Genomic DNA, 13,964 nt, shown 5'->3' with positions numbered 1-13,964 from the left:
AGTTTGATAGGAACTTTCAGAAATAAAACCTATATCTGAATACTTAAGTTATAGCCATCCCTAAGTGCTAAGCACTTCAATTTAATACAATGAAAAGTTTTGAAAAGTTTTTTTTTTTTTTTTTTTTTTGAGACTGAGTCTGTTTTTTTTTTTTGTTTTTGAGACTCTGTCGCCCAGGCTGGAGTGCAGTGGCGCGATCTCGGCTCACTGCAAGCTCCACCTCCCAGGTTCACGCCATTCTCCCGCCTCAGCCTCCCGAGTAGCTGGGACTACAGGCGCCTGCCACCAGGCCTGGCTAATTTTTTTTTTGTATTTTTAGTAGAGAGAGGGTTTCACTGTGTTAGCCAGGTTAGTCTCGAACTCCTGACCTCGAGATTGAAAAGTTTTATGAAAATAAAGAATGACATTTGGGGATTGTGTAGTCACCAGTAAAACACTGAACTATTAACATAAACTACCAAGCTCTTCACAATTTTAAAATACAGGAGTAATAATTTATTCAATAAATAGTTATCTAATGGCCTAATATTGCAACTTTGGTAGAAAATAAAGGACAAACTTGGCACTTATAAAAGTATTCTTACATAAAAATTACTTATACAGTTACTCATATTAAACACTTCATTAGCACAAACTTCTGCCCTTATTCTGCCAATCAAATATATTATGCCCGCATGTTCTAGGTGTGTTTGGAAGCTATGGTCTATACACATACACTTGTTTTAGTAGCCAGTTCTGCTTTGATAACAACAGCTGTGAGAAATACTCACCAAAGTATTAATGCAGATCGAGTTGGAAACGCATGCTCCATTTCGACACTCATCAATGTCAGTGCAGACCTAGTGCAGAAAAGTTCAAAGAAACTTTAGCGAGACATGCTGCTTAAATAGAAATGCAAATAAATCTTTGTTTTGCTATCTGTGTGTGAAGTGAAGATGCAGAATTTCAGGTAGAATGGTCATCTGAGGGTTATTTGTGCCATCTCCCTGCATTTGTACCAGTTTGTACTTAATCTAATTGCAAATGAGAATTGCTTTCATGGCATTGAAAGTTATTCAGAAAAGACAACTTGTGTAATTCATCTGTTCCACCACCTTGTTAGGTTAGGAAAGTTTTTTTTATCTTGCTTGGGACTCAGTGTAGTTCTCCTATCTGAGGATTCTTAGCTTTTTTCAATTCTGGAACATTCTCAGTTTCCCTCAACTGCTTTCTAGTCTTTCTTTGGAACTACAGTTGGATGAATATTGGACTTTCTCGTTAATATCTTCTTTTGACTCCTAACCTCTTGTTATATGCTTCATATCTTTATTTCTCTGTGCTGTGTTCTAGATGATTTCTTTAAATTCACCTCCTAGCCTATGAAATCCCTGCGAAGCTGTGTCTAATCTGTTTTGCCCATCTATTGAGTTAAGGTCAATGATTTTCCACTGATAAAAGTTTTATTTGGCTGTTTTTCAAACTTGTCTGCTGGTTTTCAAACTTGTATGTTTTTCTCACATCGCCCTACACTTTTGTTGTTGTTGAGACAGGGTCTTGCTCCGTTGCGCAGGCTGGAGTGCAGTGGCACAATCACAGCTCACTGCAGCCTCGACTTCCCAGACTCAGGTGATCCTCCCACCTCAACTTCCCAAGGTAGCTGGGACCACAGGCACGCACCACCACACCCAGCTAATTTTTTGTGTGTATTTTTTGTAGAGATGGGATTTTGCCATGTTGTTCAGATGGGACATTGCCCTGTTCTTTAAGTATGGTATTTATTTCTTTACCTTTTTATGTTTACTTTATATTTATCATGTTTCCTCATGGTAGTTTCTTTATATAAACTGCCATTTTTGTTTATGAGCATATCTTCAGTAGCCCAGATTTTGCCTGTGGGCATTCCACTGGCCCTGAATTTTGGCGTGTCTTTACAGAGTGGTGTGTCTTTGACTTGAGACAGGGCCCTGGGGATTTTACCTTTTCATGGCTGGTTATGATTTTAATTTTTTGGCTTGTGTTTCTGCATTTTATGTATAACACAGATTTGGAACTCATAACTGTATGTGTTCCACACTGTATGTGTGCCACATTTGTTGTGGGTAATTTTCATTTTTGTCAAGCATGTCTTAAAGCTGAAGTCAAGCTTCTTTATTGTTTCTTAGGGCTAGTCAAGTTTTCCTGTCTCCTTGTAATGGATAGGGTGGTTCTTTGAGGGTCCTGGACTTACGCGGGGGTGTTAGGCCTTTCCAAAGTTCCCAGACTCCATTGCTGCATCCACTCCACACAGGTGGTAAAAGCCAGGTCCCCGTTCCTAGGACCCGGACCTGGCTCCCACCTCCCAGGATCTGCTGTGGCATCAGTTCTTAGTCACAGTTCCGGCTTTGAGTTTTCTCTTTGTTTCTGGACACTGCGTCATTTCCTTTTATTTCTTTTGACTTTGGAATGCAGTAACATTTGCTGTTAAATTTTAGCAAGGTGGCTCCCTTCCACTTCAGTTCTGTCTGCCATGTTACTGGAAGTCTATTGAGAAGCGTTCCTTACTACCTTACACCAAATACCTTATATTTTGTTTTGTCTATTTCCTTGGTTTGTTCTTAGAGATTCTGTCTTTAGAGGACTCTAACAGCCTCTTGTCATTCCTATATGTCTAGCTTGCCTACCTTTTCTAGTCTAAAAAATCATGCCTTCTAGAACCCTTTGATAGGCAGCTAGGAAATAATAAGCCCCTGCCCTTCTTCAAAGCTAATAATTTCTCTAAAGTAGTAAAATATATTTATAGACCAACTATTTTTAAGGGCTAAAAACATCAAAAAGAATTTCACAGTCAGTCAGTTAAATAATGACCAGGATATAGTAGAACATTTGGAAATAAATGGAGACTGTCAAGAAGTACTCAAGTGCTTTATGGCAATTTATAGCTTACATAAGAAAAAGGGGAGGTTGCCTTGGGGGATTATTTCTACTCTTAAAATCCCCTCATCTCTGAAACAGCTTCAGATTGGCAACAATGACTCTATAAAAATGACCTAATTTTTCAAAGCTTTTGTTTCCCTGGTTCTCAACTTATTCTGCAGGACAAAATGTTCAACGGCCATCAACAAAATAAGCCTGAAATTATGACAATAGCCATATTACCCCTTTTACTGTTTTTCCAGTAATACTCTATTATCCCATCTTAACAGCTTCCTCCCTTCTAGATTTTATAAATGTAAATACTTAGAAATGGTTGAAAAACTTCCTGATTTGCTCATTTTGCACCATGACATTCCACATGGCCTTGGCTGCTCAAGGAGGTCAAGGGTTACACCGAAGAGGTGGGAACCAACCACAGTTGTTCTGTTAAGATGAGAAATGAATAGAAACCATGACTTCAGCCTACCTGCTTGTTTGACTTGGCAAAACTGATCCCAACACCCTGCACCATGGGCCCTGTGAAGCCCACTGGACAGGCGTCACATCTGAAGCCAGGAGACAAATTCACGCAGCGCACGCCCGGGTAGCAGGGATGGTATTTGCACTGAAGACAAAAAAGTCCAAAGTCTTTAGCCACACCGAGAAAACACTCCAACTTTTCTTCATCTATTTGCACATACTTGTTTAGTCATTTAACTATCTTTTGGTGGAAAAAATAATAAAAGGAAATAAAGGCTTCCAAATCCAGTTACCCACTGAATCCCTGACTACACAATCTAACGTTGCTTTTTAGTGGGCTCTGCTGTATTGTAGAATAATGGCACATCTATGTTGAAAGGGTCCTTGATATTAACCAGCCTACCTCTCAATGTAATAAGCTCCCTGATATTCTGACACGGAATTTGCAAATCTCTGTGAAAGGACTATGTCCCTGGACCACTTAGCTGGCTGTTAAGATGGCTCCAAAAGCATCAGCAAACCAACTACTCAGTCAGAAAGACCTTAAGAAGGCAAAGCCAGGGCCGGTGCCTCTTCAGTACCACATAATCCCTCAGGGCCTGTGCCTGCCTCCATGTCCTGTCAAGTCCATGCTATTCCAAGGCTCTAGGAAGCTTGGAGATTGGTTCTTTTTTTTTTTTTTTTAATCCACTTCAACTAATGTAAAAAACATGACCACTTCCTGCCCTTTCAGAAAGGAAAATTCCAGCTCACAGATAAAAACCAGATGCAGTTCAGTGAAATGTGTGCAGATGTTTCTCCAATTGAGGGATTACTAGAGACCATCTTAATTGCTTACTACTAGGGAAGGTAATCAGCTGAGTGTTACTAAGGTTACCAAGGGCCTGCAGGAGCCCCAGGGAGCCAGTGTGCCTAAGTTCCCTACCTGTGTCTCTCTCCTGCGCTTGTCCTTTCAGCCTTCCTCTGGCTGGGTGGGAAGAGAAGGGCACATTGAAGGCACATTTTGGTGGCAGCCTTGCTACCTGCTACGAACATTACTTTGCGACTAGACTGATGATTGCCTAACCATGTTTTTTGTTTGTTTGTTTTGAGACAGGGTCGTGCCCAGGCTGAAGTGCAGTGGTGCCATCATGGCTCACTGCAGCGTCAACCTCCTGCCTCATGCAATCCTCCTACTTCATCTTCCAGAGTAGCTGGGACCACAGGCACATGCCACCATGCCCCGGTAATGATCATATTTTTTGTAGAGGTAGGGTTTTGTCTTGTTGCCCAGGCTGGTCTTTTTTTTTTTTTTTTTTGAGACGGAGTCTCGCGCTGTGTCACCCAGGCTGGAGTGCAGTGGCGCGATCTCGGCTCACTGCAAGCTCCGCCTCCCAGGTTCAGGCCATTCTCCTGCCTCAGCCTCCAAGTAGCTGGGACTACAGGCGCCCGCCACCACGCCCGGCTAGTTTTTTTTTGTATTTTTAGTAGAGACGGGGTTTCACCATGTTAGCCAGGATGGTCTCGATCTCCTGACCTCGTGATCCGCCCGCCTCGGCCTCCCAAAGTGCTGGGATTACAGGCTTGAGCCACCGCGCCCGGCCCAGGCTGGTCTTAAACTCCTGAGTTCAGGTGATCCTCCCACCTCAGCCTCCCAAAGTGTTGAGATTGCAGGCTTGAGCCACTGGGCCTGGCCTGCCTAACCATGGTGTTGAAACAGTCTCTTCTGGGGCTCTGCCAGCCGGTCAAACAGCTGGATGTGCCTCCTCTGGGGCCCTCCCTGGGCACGTTTAGTTACTAATAGGTTACAGGGCCTCCCCCTTGTTGGTGTGACATTCCCCTCTGCTCCTTTGTTTTAGGAAGCCTGAAGAAATCCATGGTGACTCCTGAAATATACCCTTACAAAAATCCTCCCCTTCTACATTTGCAAAAGTGGGGGAAAAACAAAATTGTAGCACAGACTGCTTAAGAGAAATAACCAATGCAAATGTCAGCGTGTAAAGCAGAAACGTCGGCACTGTAGCCAATGGACCAGTAGAAGAGTTGGAAACGCAGACGAAAAATGACAAATGCAGCCATAACCTTGGGTCATGTCTCCTTCCGCCATCCCTGTGTCTGAGGGTCTCCAAGCAAGTGGTTTTGATGGAGCCTGGAGGACAGCCCAAGTCAGCCCTTAATCATCAGCCTGGCTTCTTTTTCCAAAAGCTGCAGGGTGAGGAGGATACTTAGGGATTCCCTCCCAGTCTAAGTGAACTTTTACCTCATCCACATCAATACAGGTGATCCCGCTTCCTGTGTAGCCCTCGGGGCAGGGCCCACACTGGAAGCCATCTCTGCTGTCGGTACATTGGACACCTCGGAAACATGGGTTGGAGTCACACCGACGAGGTGGGCGTGTTGGCGGTGCAGGGGGTGCTGGGGGTACCATGGTGCTTGGGGTTGGAGACTGAAACTTGAGAGGACCTAGAGGAAAACAATCATCCACAGGCTTATTCACCGCCAGGAACATATACGGAAGACAAAACAAAATTTAGTTTCCCATTGAACTTTTCCTCCCTCCCCTCCAACTATGTGGTAGACCTTCAGAAACTGCGGTTAACACAGACTCACCGCAAGCCCTTCATCAGCCTGCATCATCCGACTCAGGCAAGCCCATTACTAGGAAAGCACTTACCGCAAGCCTGGCATTCAGCTATGGTGTTTCGCAAAAATGATGTTTCCTTAACCTTTAAAAATGAGAAGAGGAAAAGGATTGAAAAGGAATGCCTGAAATCATCCAGGAATGAAAGAATCCATGTGGAGCTATCTATGTAACACTTTTTTTTTTTTTTTTTTGAGACAGTCTCAGTCTGTTGTCCAGGCTGGAGTGCAGTGGCACAATCTCAGCTCACTTCAACCTCTGCCTCCTGGGTTCCAGCGATTCTCCTGGCTCAGCCTCCTGAGTAGCTGGGATTACAGGCACGCACCACCACGCCTGGCTAATTTTTGTGTTTTTAGTAGAGATGGGGTTTCACCATGTTGTTCAGGCTGGTCTCAAACTCCTGACCTTGTGATCCGCCCACCTCAGCCTCCCAAAGTGCTGGGATTACAGGCGTGAGGCACCACACCTGGCCCTCTGTAACACTTCTTACAGTACCATTAGCAGCCCTTGGTGGCTCCAGCTCTGCTTAGAGCCATGGTGTGTTCATCATGAACTTGGCCCCCATTTCCAGAGAACTTCCAGTGGAGCCCTGCTGTGGGGGGCTGCGTGGGCCCCCGGAAGTCTGACCCAGAGGCCGCCTCCGTGCCTGTGCAGGCCTGCAGCTCCACTAGCTTGTGGGGAGCTGCTCTGAGAAGAGCAGGGCTTTTCTGATGATATGCCCCACTTGTTACCTGCTGTCGCAGAAGGTCCTTCACCTCTCCCAGGAGTTGGTTTAATTGTGTCATTTGACCCAAGAACTGCCGGTTAAAGTCCCCTGTAGGAACAGCAAAAGGCAAAGAGTTTTCAACCAGTGATGGTCATTTCTAAGTGACTCAAAACCAAAAGATTCCCCAGGAAATCATCATGACAAGATGATTCAAAAACCCAGAATATTTGAATTTAATTTGGGGTAATTTCTTTAATTCAGCTAAAAAAATGATAATGATGCCACTGACTATTTGAGTCTAAATTCATGTGAATCATAAAAATAAAAGTTTAATGAAAATACTCCTTGCCCTGGATTTTGTTTAAGAGCCTGATTTTCGTAGATACGTTTTGTTGGGCTGCTCTGTTGACAGTCCCACTTTTTGGTGATGGGACCGTGCCTATTCAGGGTCTTTGGAGTTTGTGTTGATGAAGGTATGCAAACTGCCCAAGAGCCCACACCTGTGCCTGTGGCAGCCAGCGGCTCGCTCTGCTGCAGGAAGCAGTCTTGCAGGCTGGCCACCTGGAACAGTGAGCCTCTCACCACCAGCTTCAGCTCTTCCAAGAAGTCCTGGAAGAAATCACATTCATACCACAGATTGCTGATACTGTTCAAAAGCCAATGTGCTTGCCTACTCACGCAATTTTCATAATCAAGTAGTCCTGTATCGTTGGACCCTCTGACATCTTACATAATTTTGTAGGATCACATTTTTTCCTAAAGCCTGCCAGCCCTATCTTTTTGATTGAAGTGAATATGTAAGTAGCCAGCAGCCTAGGAAAATGCTGGCATTGTCACCAAGAGGGCTGAGAAAAGGAAAGGCTCTTTTCCTACATGGTAAAGGAGTTATTTTGTGACGGGAAGCTCTTAAGAATTGTCTGTAATTTGTTTATGGAATTTAGATCGCAATAAATAAGGTGTTAATCCCAATTTTAAACAGTATTAGTTTTTGGATGTCTTGACTCAAGGTTCTAGCAAAGCCTATGATTTCTTCGGGCTATGAGAATGAATGATATCTTCTATGATCATTAGGTAGTTGGCATCGTATTTTTACATTTCGGGTTGATATTATTCATTGTTAGTCAAAAAGTAAATTTTCTTGCCCTTCTATCTTGTGAATTCTGCTTGCAATCACTTTTATTATATCTATATACAACCAAACGTTTATGTTAACTGCCAAGGTCAAGTCATCATCCTTATATAGAAATGAGCACAGCTGAGGATTTTCAGAGGAATTCTGCTTTTTGATTTAGCTAAGATTTAGGCAATATTTTGTATTTATTTATTTATTTATTTTTTTTTTTGAGACGGAGTCTCGCTCTGCCGCCCAGGCTGGAGTGCAGTGGCCGGATCTCAGCTCACTGCAAGCTCCGCCTCCCGGGTTCACGCCATTCTCCTGCCTCAGCCTCCCGAGTAGCTGGGACTACAGGCGCCCGCCACCTCGCCCGGCTAGTTTTTTGTATATTTTAGTAGAGACGGGGTTTCACCGTGTTAGCCAGGATGGTCTCGATCTCCTGACCTCGTGATCCGCCCGTCTCGGCCTCCCAAAGTGCTGGGATTACAGGCTTGAGCCACCGCGCCCGGCCAATATTTTGTATTTAACACATACTGTATTGGACATCAGACTACAATCTCTGCAGTCAGGACAATGACTGGCTTTGCCCGCCACAGTAGCACTAATGCCTAGAATGTGCCTATTTGTTGACTGACTGAATGAGTGAGCAGGTGACTCTGAGGCTGAGCCACTGTGATCACTACCGATGGTCTAAGGAGGTAGAGCTTCTGAGAAAATTCCAGTAAGTACAGTTTCTGATGACTTTGTCAAGGCTGAGTCCTGACTTTTAGAAATTGACTTATTTGGTGGTGAACACTAATTTCTGAAATGAGCAGTGACACAATTTCTGACTGTCATTCTGATTATGTGTGCTACTTTGGGGATTCAGAAATAAAGTTGAGCACATCTTTCTATTAATTTTTTTCCATATGTAAATCTACATTAAAAAATCTCTCTCTATATATGACTGAAAAACAAAAAAAAACCCCCAAACCTTGGATTTTAGCTTTCTTGGAATTTCCGATTAAAAATGCTTCCTGTTGTTCAAGCGCAAAACTTCTAGGATCAGATTCATAGTTTTTATATTGCTATTTAAAACTGTACAGCATTCCTACATGCAATGGAAATTATTGCTTACACCCTGCTTCTCTGTACAAAGGGCTCAGAGTAGCTTGTAACCAAAGCATATATTAATATAATGAATTAACAAAGGGAATGGAAAGTGAGGATTGAGAGGTAGCAGACAAAAATAATATGGGCCATAGCAGATGAACATAGTTACTGATTTGACATAGGCTTATATAACAGATGAAATTCAGGAACTTTAAACCAGTTATGCATTATTGGAAAGGACAAAGAATACTAGTTCTTTATAGAAAACAAAGCACTGACTAGCACACAATTCTAAAAGAAATGTATGTGGCAATTTCTACAGCAGGTGCAATGATAGAATAATAAAAATACCATCAACATGGAGTAAAACAGAAGACAGAGGTGATGATGTCTTAAGACCAAATGGAGCTAAGCTAAGCTCCCTTTTGTTAGTGGATGTTCTGACAAGACCTGTGAAAATGCTGTTCCGACAGCTTGGCAGTTTCCAATCATTCTTTTTTATTTTTATTAAAGAAAACTGAAAATAGATAACGTCATCACTCTGAGGTAGTTATTTTTATTTTTGCCCTTCCTTTCCAACTTTACAATTGTATCCATAGTCTCTACTTATCATTGAAAGCACAAGCTCTCAATTTTGGCATCACATTAGAATTGGTGTTTTAAAAATGTGCTGATGCCTAGGCCCCACCCGACAGATTCAGATTTGGTTTGTCTTAGGGGCAGCCCCCTAGCACTTGCTTTTCAAGCTCCCCAGGCGATTCTGATGTGCAACCGACATTAGACCCACTGACCTGCAGCAGGAATTTCTCAGCACACTCCTCTGCACTCCCTAGGCACCGGCAGCTCATTTTTCCACTTCAGAGAATGGTTTGTGCGTTCCTACCTGTGGCTTCCTCTGGAAAGTCCTCAATTCAATGGTCTCAGGATTCTGGGAGAGGCCAGCAAAGGCCCTGGGGAGATTGTGAATGGAATCCACCTGGATGCAGTCCAGGTAGAGCTCTAGGGAGCCGGCCCCTCGCTGCAAATTGCTCAGCCTCAGGAGGAGCCTGTGCCGCCTTCCGTCTGCCAGCTGCAGGTTGTTGAAAACCACCAAATGGACCTTCCCGTCGTTCTTCAGGTAACGGAGGATGGCTGGAAGCAAGCACAGGTCAAGGAATGGTGTGATAAGTGGAAGAGGGGGAAGTGGAGGGTCAACGAATGGTGTGGTAAGTGTCCCGTGCTGAACAGCCTCCTGGTAACACGACTGGGTTGCTGGACAGAATGTGAGTGAGAAATAACCTCAAATATTAATTCACCATCTTCTGTGTGCTAGGCACTGTTTCAGGCACTGGGAACCAACTCTCCTCCTGAGAATGTTTTGTGCTGATAGAGAAACAGATAATATGTGGCAAATTTGAAAATAAACAATACAATTCTCATATAGTGGTAAGTACAGTGAGCAAGCAGAACCCCATCTGAAAGCAAACTAAACTCTAAGTAAGCCTAGAGCATGAATCCATTCATTCACCAAACACTTGCTAAGCACTACCATGGGGCTGGGGGCTGTCCTTAAGTGCTTTAAATACTTGATTTCTCCCCCCTTCCCCATTTTTTTTTTTTGAGTATGAGTCTCGCTTCTGCCGCCTGTGGCTGGAGTGCAGTGGCTTGGATCTCAGCTCACTGCAAGCTCCACCTCCCTGGTTCACGCTTACTCTCCTGCTCTTCAGCCTCCCAGCAGCTGGGACTACAGGCGCTCGCCACCTCGCCCGCTAGTTTTCTGTCTTTTAGGTAGAGACGGGTTTCAACTGGGTGGTTAGCCAGGATGGTCTCGATCTCCTGACCTCGCGGATCTCGCCTCTTGTCTCGCCTCCCCAAAGTGCTGGGCTAGATTACAGGCTTGAGCCATACTGCACCTCTATTTTTTTTAAAGACAAGATCTCGCTCTGACCCCCCGGCTGCAGTGCAATGGGACTATCTCAGCTCACTGCAACCTCTGCCTCCCGTGCTCAAGTAATCCTTCTATCTTAGCCTCCTAAGTAGTTGGGACCACAGGTGTGAGCCACCACAACCAGCTAATTTATATATTTTTTGTAGAGTCAGGGTTTTGCCGTGTTGCCCAGGCTGGTCTCGAAATCCTGAGCTCAAGCGATCCACCTGCCTTGGCCTCCCAAAGTGCTGGGATTACAGGTGTGAGCCACTGCACGCAGCCTAAATACTTAATTTCTACTCACTGCAACCAAATGCAATTGGAATAACTATGGATGAGGAAAAGTGAGTCTCAGATAAGTGAAGGCACTTGGTCAAGGACATAGGAAGCGGCAGGACTAGAATCTGAACTTGAGTATGGTTCATTCCGTGACTAAAAAATGCAGGCATGCACAGGCCTTAGTCAGCACACATCAAATCGCGTGTAATCTGTCATATTGTCCCTCAGCAACCCATCCCTGAATTTAACAATGCTCAGAAAATAAAAGGTATTGGCTGGGCACAGAGGCTCATGCCTGTAATCCGAGCACTTTGGGAGGCCCAGGTGGGAGAATCGCTTGAGGTCAGGAGTTTGAAATCAACCTAGGCAACATAGTGAGACCTCATCTCTACAAAAAATAAATTTAAGAAAATTGGCCAGGCTGGGCCTGGTAGCTCACGCCTGTAATCCCAGCACTTTAGGAGGCTGAGGTGGGCAGATCATGAGGTCAGGAGTTCAAGACCAGCCTGACCAATATGGTGAACCCCCGTCTCTACTAAAAATACAAAAATTAGCCAGGCATAGTGGTGTTTGCCTGTAGTCCCAGCTACTCGGAAGGCTGACGCAGGAGAATCGCTTGAACCTGGGAGGTGGAGGTTGCAGTCAGCCAAGATCACACCACTGCACTCCAGCATGGGTGACAGATCAAGACTCCATTTCAAAAAAAAAAATAAAATGGCTAGGTGTGGTGGCACGTACTTGTAGTCCCAGCTACCTGGGACACTGAGGTGGAGGACTGCTTGAGCCTGGGGGATTGAGGATGCAGTGATTCCTGATCGAACCACTGCACTCCAGCCTGGGCAACAGAGTGACCCCGTCTCAAAAAAAAAAAAAAAAAAAAAAAAAGAAAAAGAAAAGAAAACGTATCCATGGTTGTAAAAGAAGGACTCCCACCTTATTTTCTGTTTTTGTTTTTGTTTCATTTCGGTTTTTTTCCCTATGTGGGTAGCTATTCACATATCTGCTGGTTTTGACGGAGTCTCGCTCTGTCGCCCAGGCTGGAGTGCAGTGGCCGGATCTCAGCTCACTGCAAGCTCCGCCTCCCAGGCAGCCTTGCAGCCTTGTTTTTTTAACTCCATTATTGTCCTGAACATAGGAGGCCCTTAGCTAAAATCTTGGAAGTTGACCCTTTGTGAGTGGAGCCCATTAGTTAAGGTTTGCTAGAAAGACCAAAGTGATTTCAGCTGGTGTCTAAACATGCCTCCAGGTGCACCCACAGGTACCATTCCCAAACCAGCACTCTGGGAGGCCAAGGTGGGCAGATCACAAGGTCAGGAGTTCAAGATCAGCTTGACTAATATGGTGAAACCCTGTCTCTACTAAAAAGACAGAAATTAGCCGGGCATGGCTAATTTTCACTGGAAACAATCGCGAGAACAAGGTTGGAGGCGAATTGCAAATATTGCTGATAAGGGAGGTGGTAAACACATCATTGCAGTTGCAAAGCTCTGGCCAGTCTTTAGCTGTCCCAGGGTGGGAAAGCCTTAAGTAGAACTTAAAGTAGAACTTTTCTGGAGGGTAATTTAGTCATGTGCATCAGAACCTCAAACATGTGTAAACCCAACAGCCCAGCATTGCCACTTCTAGGAACTAAAACTGAGGAAATTAAAGAACAAAAAAGAAGCACTTCAGCACTGTCCTGGGTTATAGAAAAAAAAAAAAAAAGCAGCACCAAGATGTATGGATGAGAATGTTCATTTCAGAAATACTTATTGTAATCAACACTTGGCACAACATGTATGTCCAAAAGGAGAGGGCTGGCTACTTAAATTACACTATAATCATAAAATGGAATACTACGGAATAGCTGAATTAAAAACACAAAAAGACATTCCCAGTATTTTGTTAAGTAAAAAAAAAAAAAAAAAAGGAGGTTATAGGTCAATATGGGTTAATTTAGAAAAAAGTGTGCATGTGTATATATATACATATATGTATACACACATACCTAGAAGATTAGAAGAAGATATGTCTACATTAATATGGTTATTTTCTGGGTGCCTGGATGGTATTTTTTTTCTTCCTGCTCATCTTCATTGTTTTAACTTTTCTACAAGAAACAACCATTACTTGTATATAAAAATAATTAAAAAAGAAATATATTAGACATATACACCCAGACTGTGTTGCTGTTAATCTGTGTGATTTGTGGCAAGTAACTTGGACCATCTTTCTCCTCAGGTACCTTTTCTGTAGAGTGTAAATGCCAAGATGGTGCTGCCTGCAGATGAACTAGCCAAGAATACCTATTTACATTGCAGTGTCGCCAAAGAAAAGAATCACTACTGTGGAACATGAAGGATATATTTTAAGGCTTTCTCCACATTAGACTTTCTAGGTTCATTTTCCCACCCTTCTGAACTCTGACTGGATTTTCCAGTTGACCACAGTCTGAAGAGAGCCAGCTGACGTGAGGTTCTGTGACCTACAGAGATGGTGGGAGGAGTCAGACGGGAAATCTCTTATGTCGACGTGGTCACCACCACTTGCTTCCTGAGGGAGAAGAATCAGAAAGACCTGGCAAGACAGACTAGCTAGAAGGGCTTTCTGATTCCAGAACAATACTAACTTTCCTGAAGTAAAGTATTAATATAAGTATAAATATAAATAAATGGTAAGATGTATATAAATGTGGTATGAAGAGGAAGAAAATAATGGAATGGAGGAAAATAGACCCAAATAGAAATTCTAAGGTATTTCTAATCTGGGATAGAACAGAATCTTCTCCTTTTATTTAATATTAATTGTTGAGAATTCACATGTACCCCTTAAATATGTAAAAATTACATATCAATACAAATAATTTAAATCTGAAAATTTTTTTAAATGTTGAGAATTTACAATAGTAACTGCACAG

The 13,964-nt window shown here is 43.4% G+C and overlaps 1 protein-coding gene across 2 annotated transcripts in view; it reads right to left on the bottom strand.

The window, feature by feature from the left end:
* THBS4 (thrombospondin 4) overlaps positions 1-13,964 on the bottom strand; it is a 61,127-nt gene that overhangs the window by 16,597 nt on the left and 30,566 nt on the right. For both annotated transcript variants that reach the window (XM_009208683.3, XM_021939502.2), the window contains exons 3-9: positions 9,767-10,014; positions 7,178-7,286; positions 6,703-6,785; positions 6,005-6,056; positions 5,591-5,793; positions 3,359-3,496; positions 771-839 (exon numbers count right to left, since the gene is read on the bottom strand). In XM_009208683.3, coding sequence (XP_009206947.2) covers positions 771-839; positions 3,359-3,496; positions 5,591-5,793; positions 6,005-6,056; positions 6,703-6,785; positions 7,178-7,286; positions 9,767-10,014 — 902 coding nt within the window. The remainder of the gene's footprint in view (positions 1-770; positions 840-3,358; positions 3,497-5,590; positions 5,794-6,004; positions 6,057-6,702; positions 6,786-7,177; positions 7,287-9,766; positions 10,015-13,964) is intronic.

The sequence above is a fragment of the Papio anubis genome, chromosome 5 (genome assembly GCF_008728515.1).
Source record: "Papio anubis isolate 15944 chromosome 5, Panubis1.0, whole genome shotgun sequence".
In the NCBI taxonomy this organism is placed as follows: Eukaryota; Metazoa; Chordata; class Mammalia; order Primates; family Cercopithecidae; genus Papio; species Papio anubis.
Note: the sequence above shows the minus strand (reverse complement) of the source record. Positions and strands in the feature narration are given on the sequence as shown.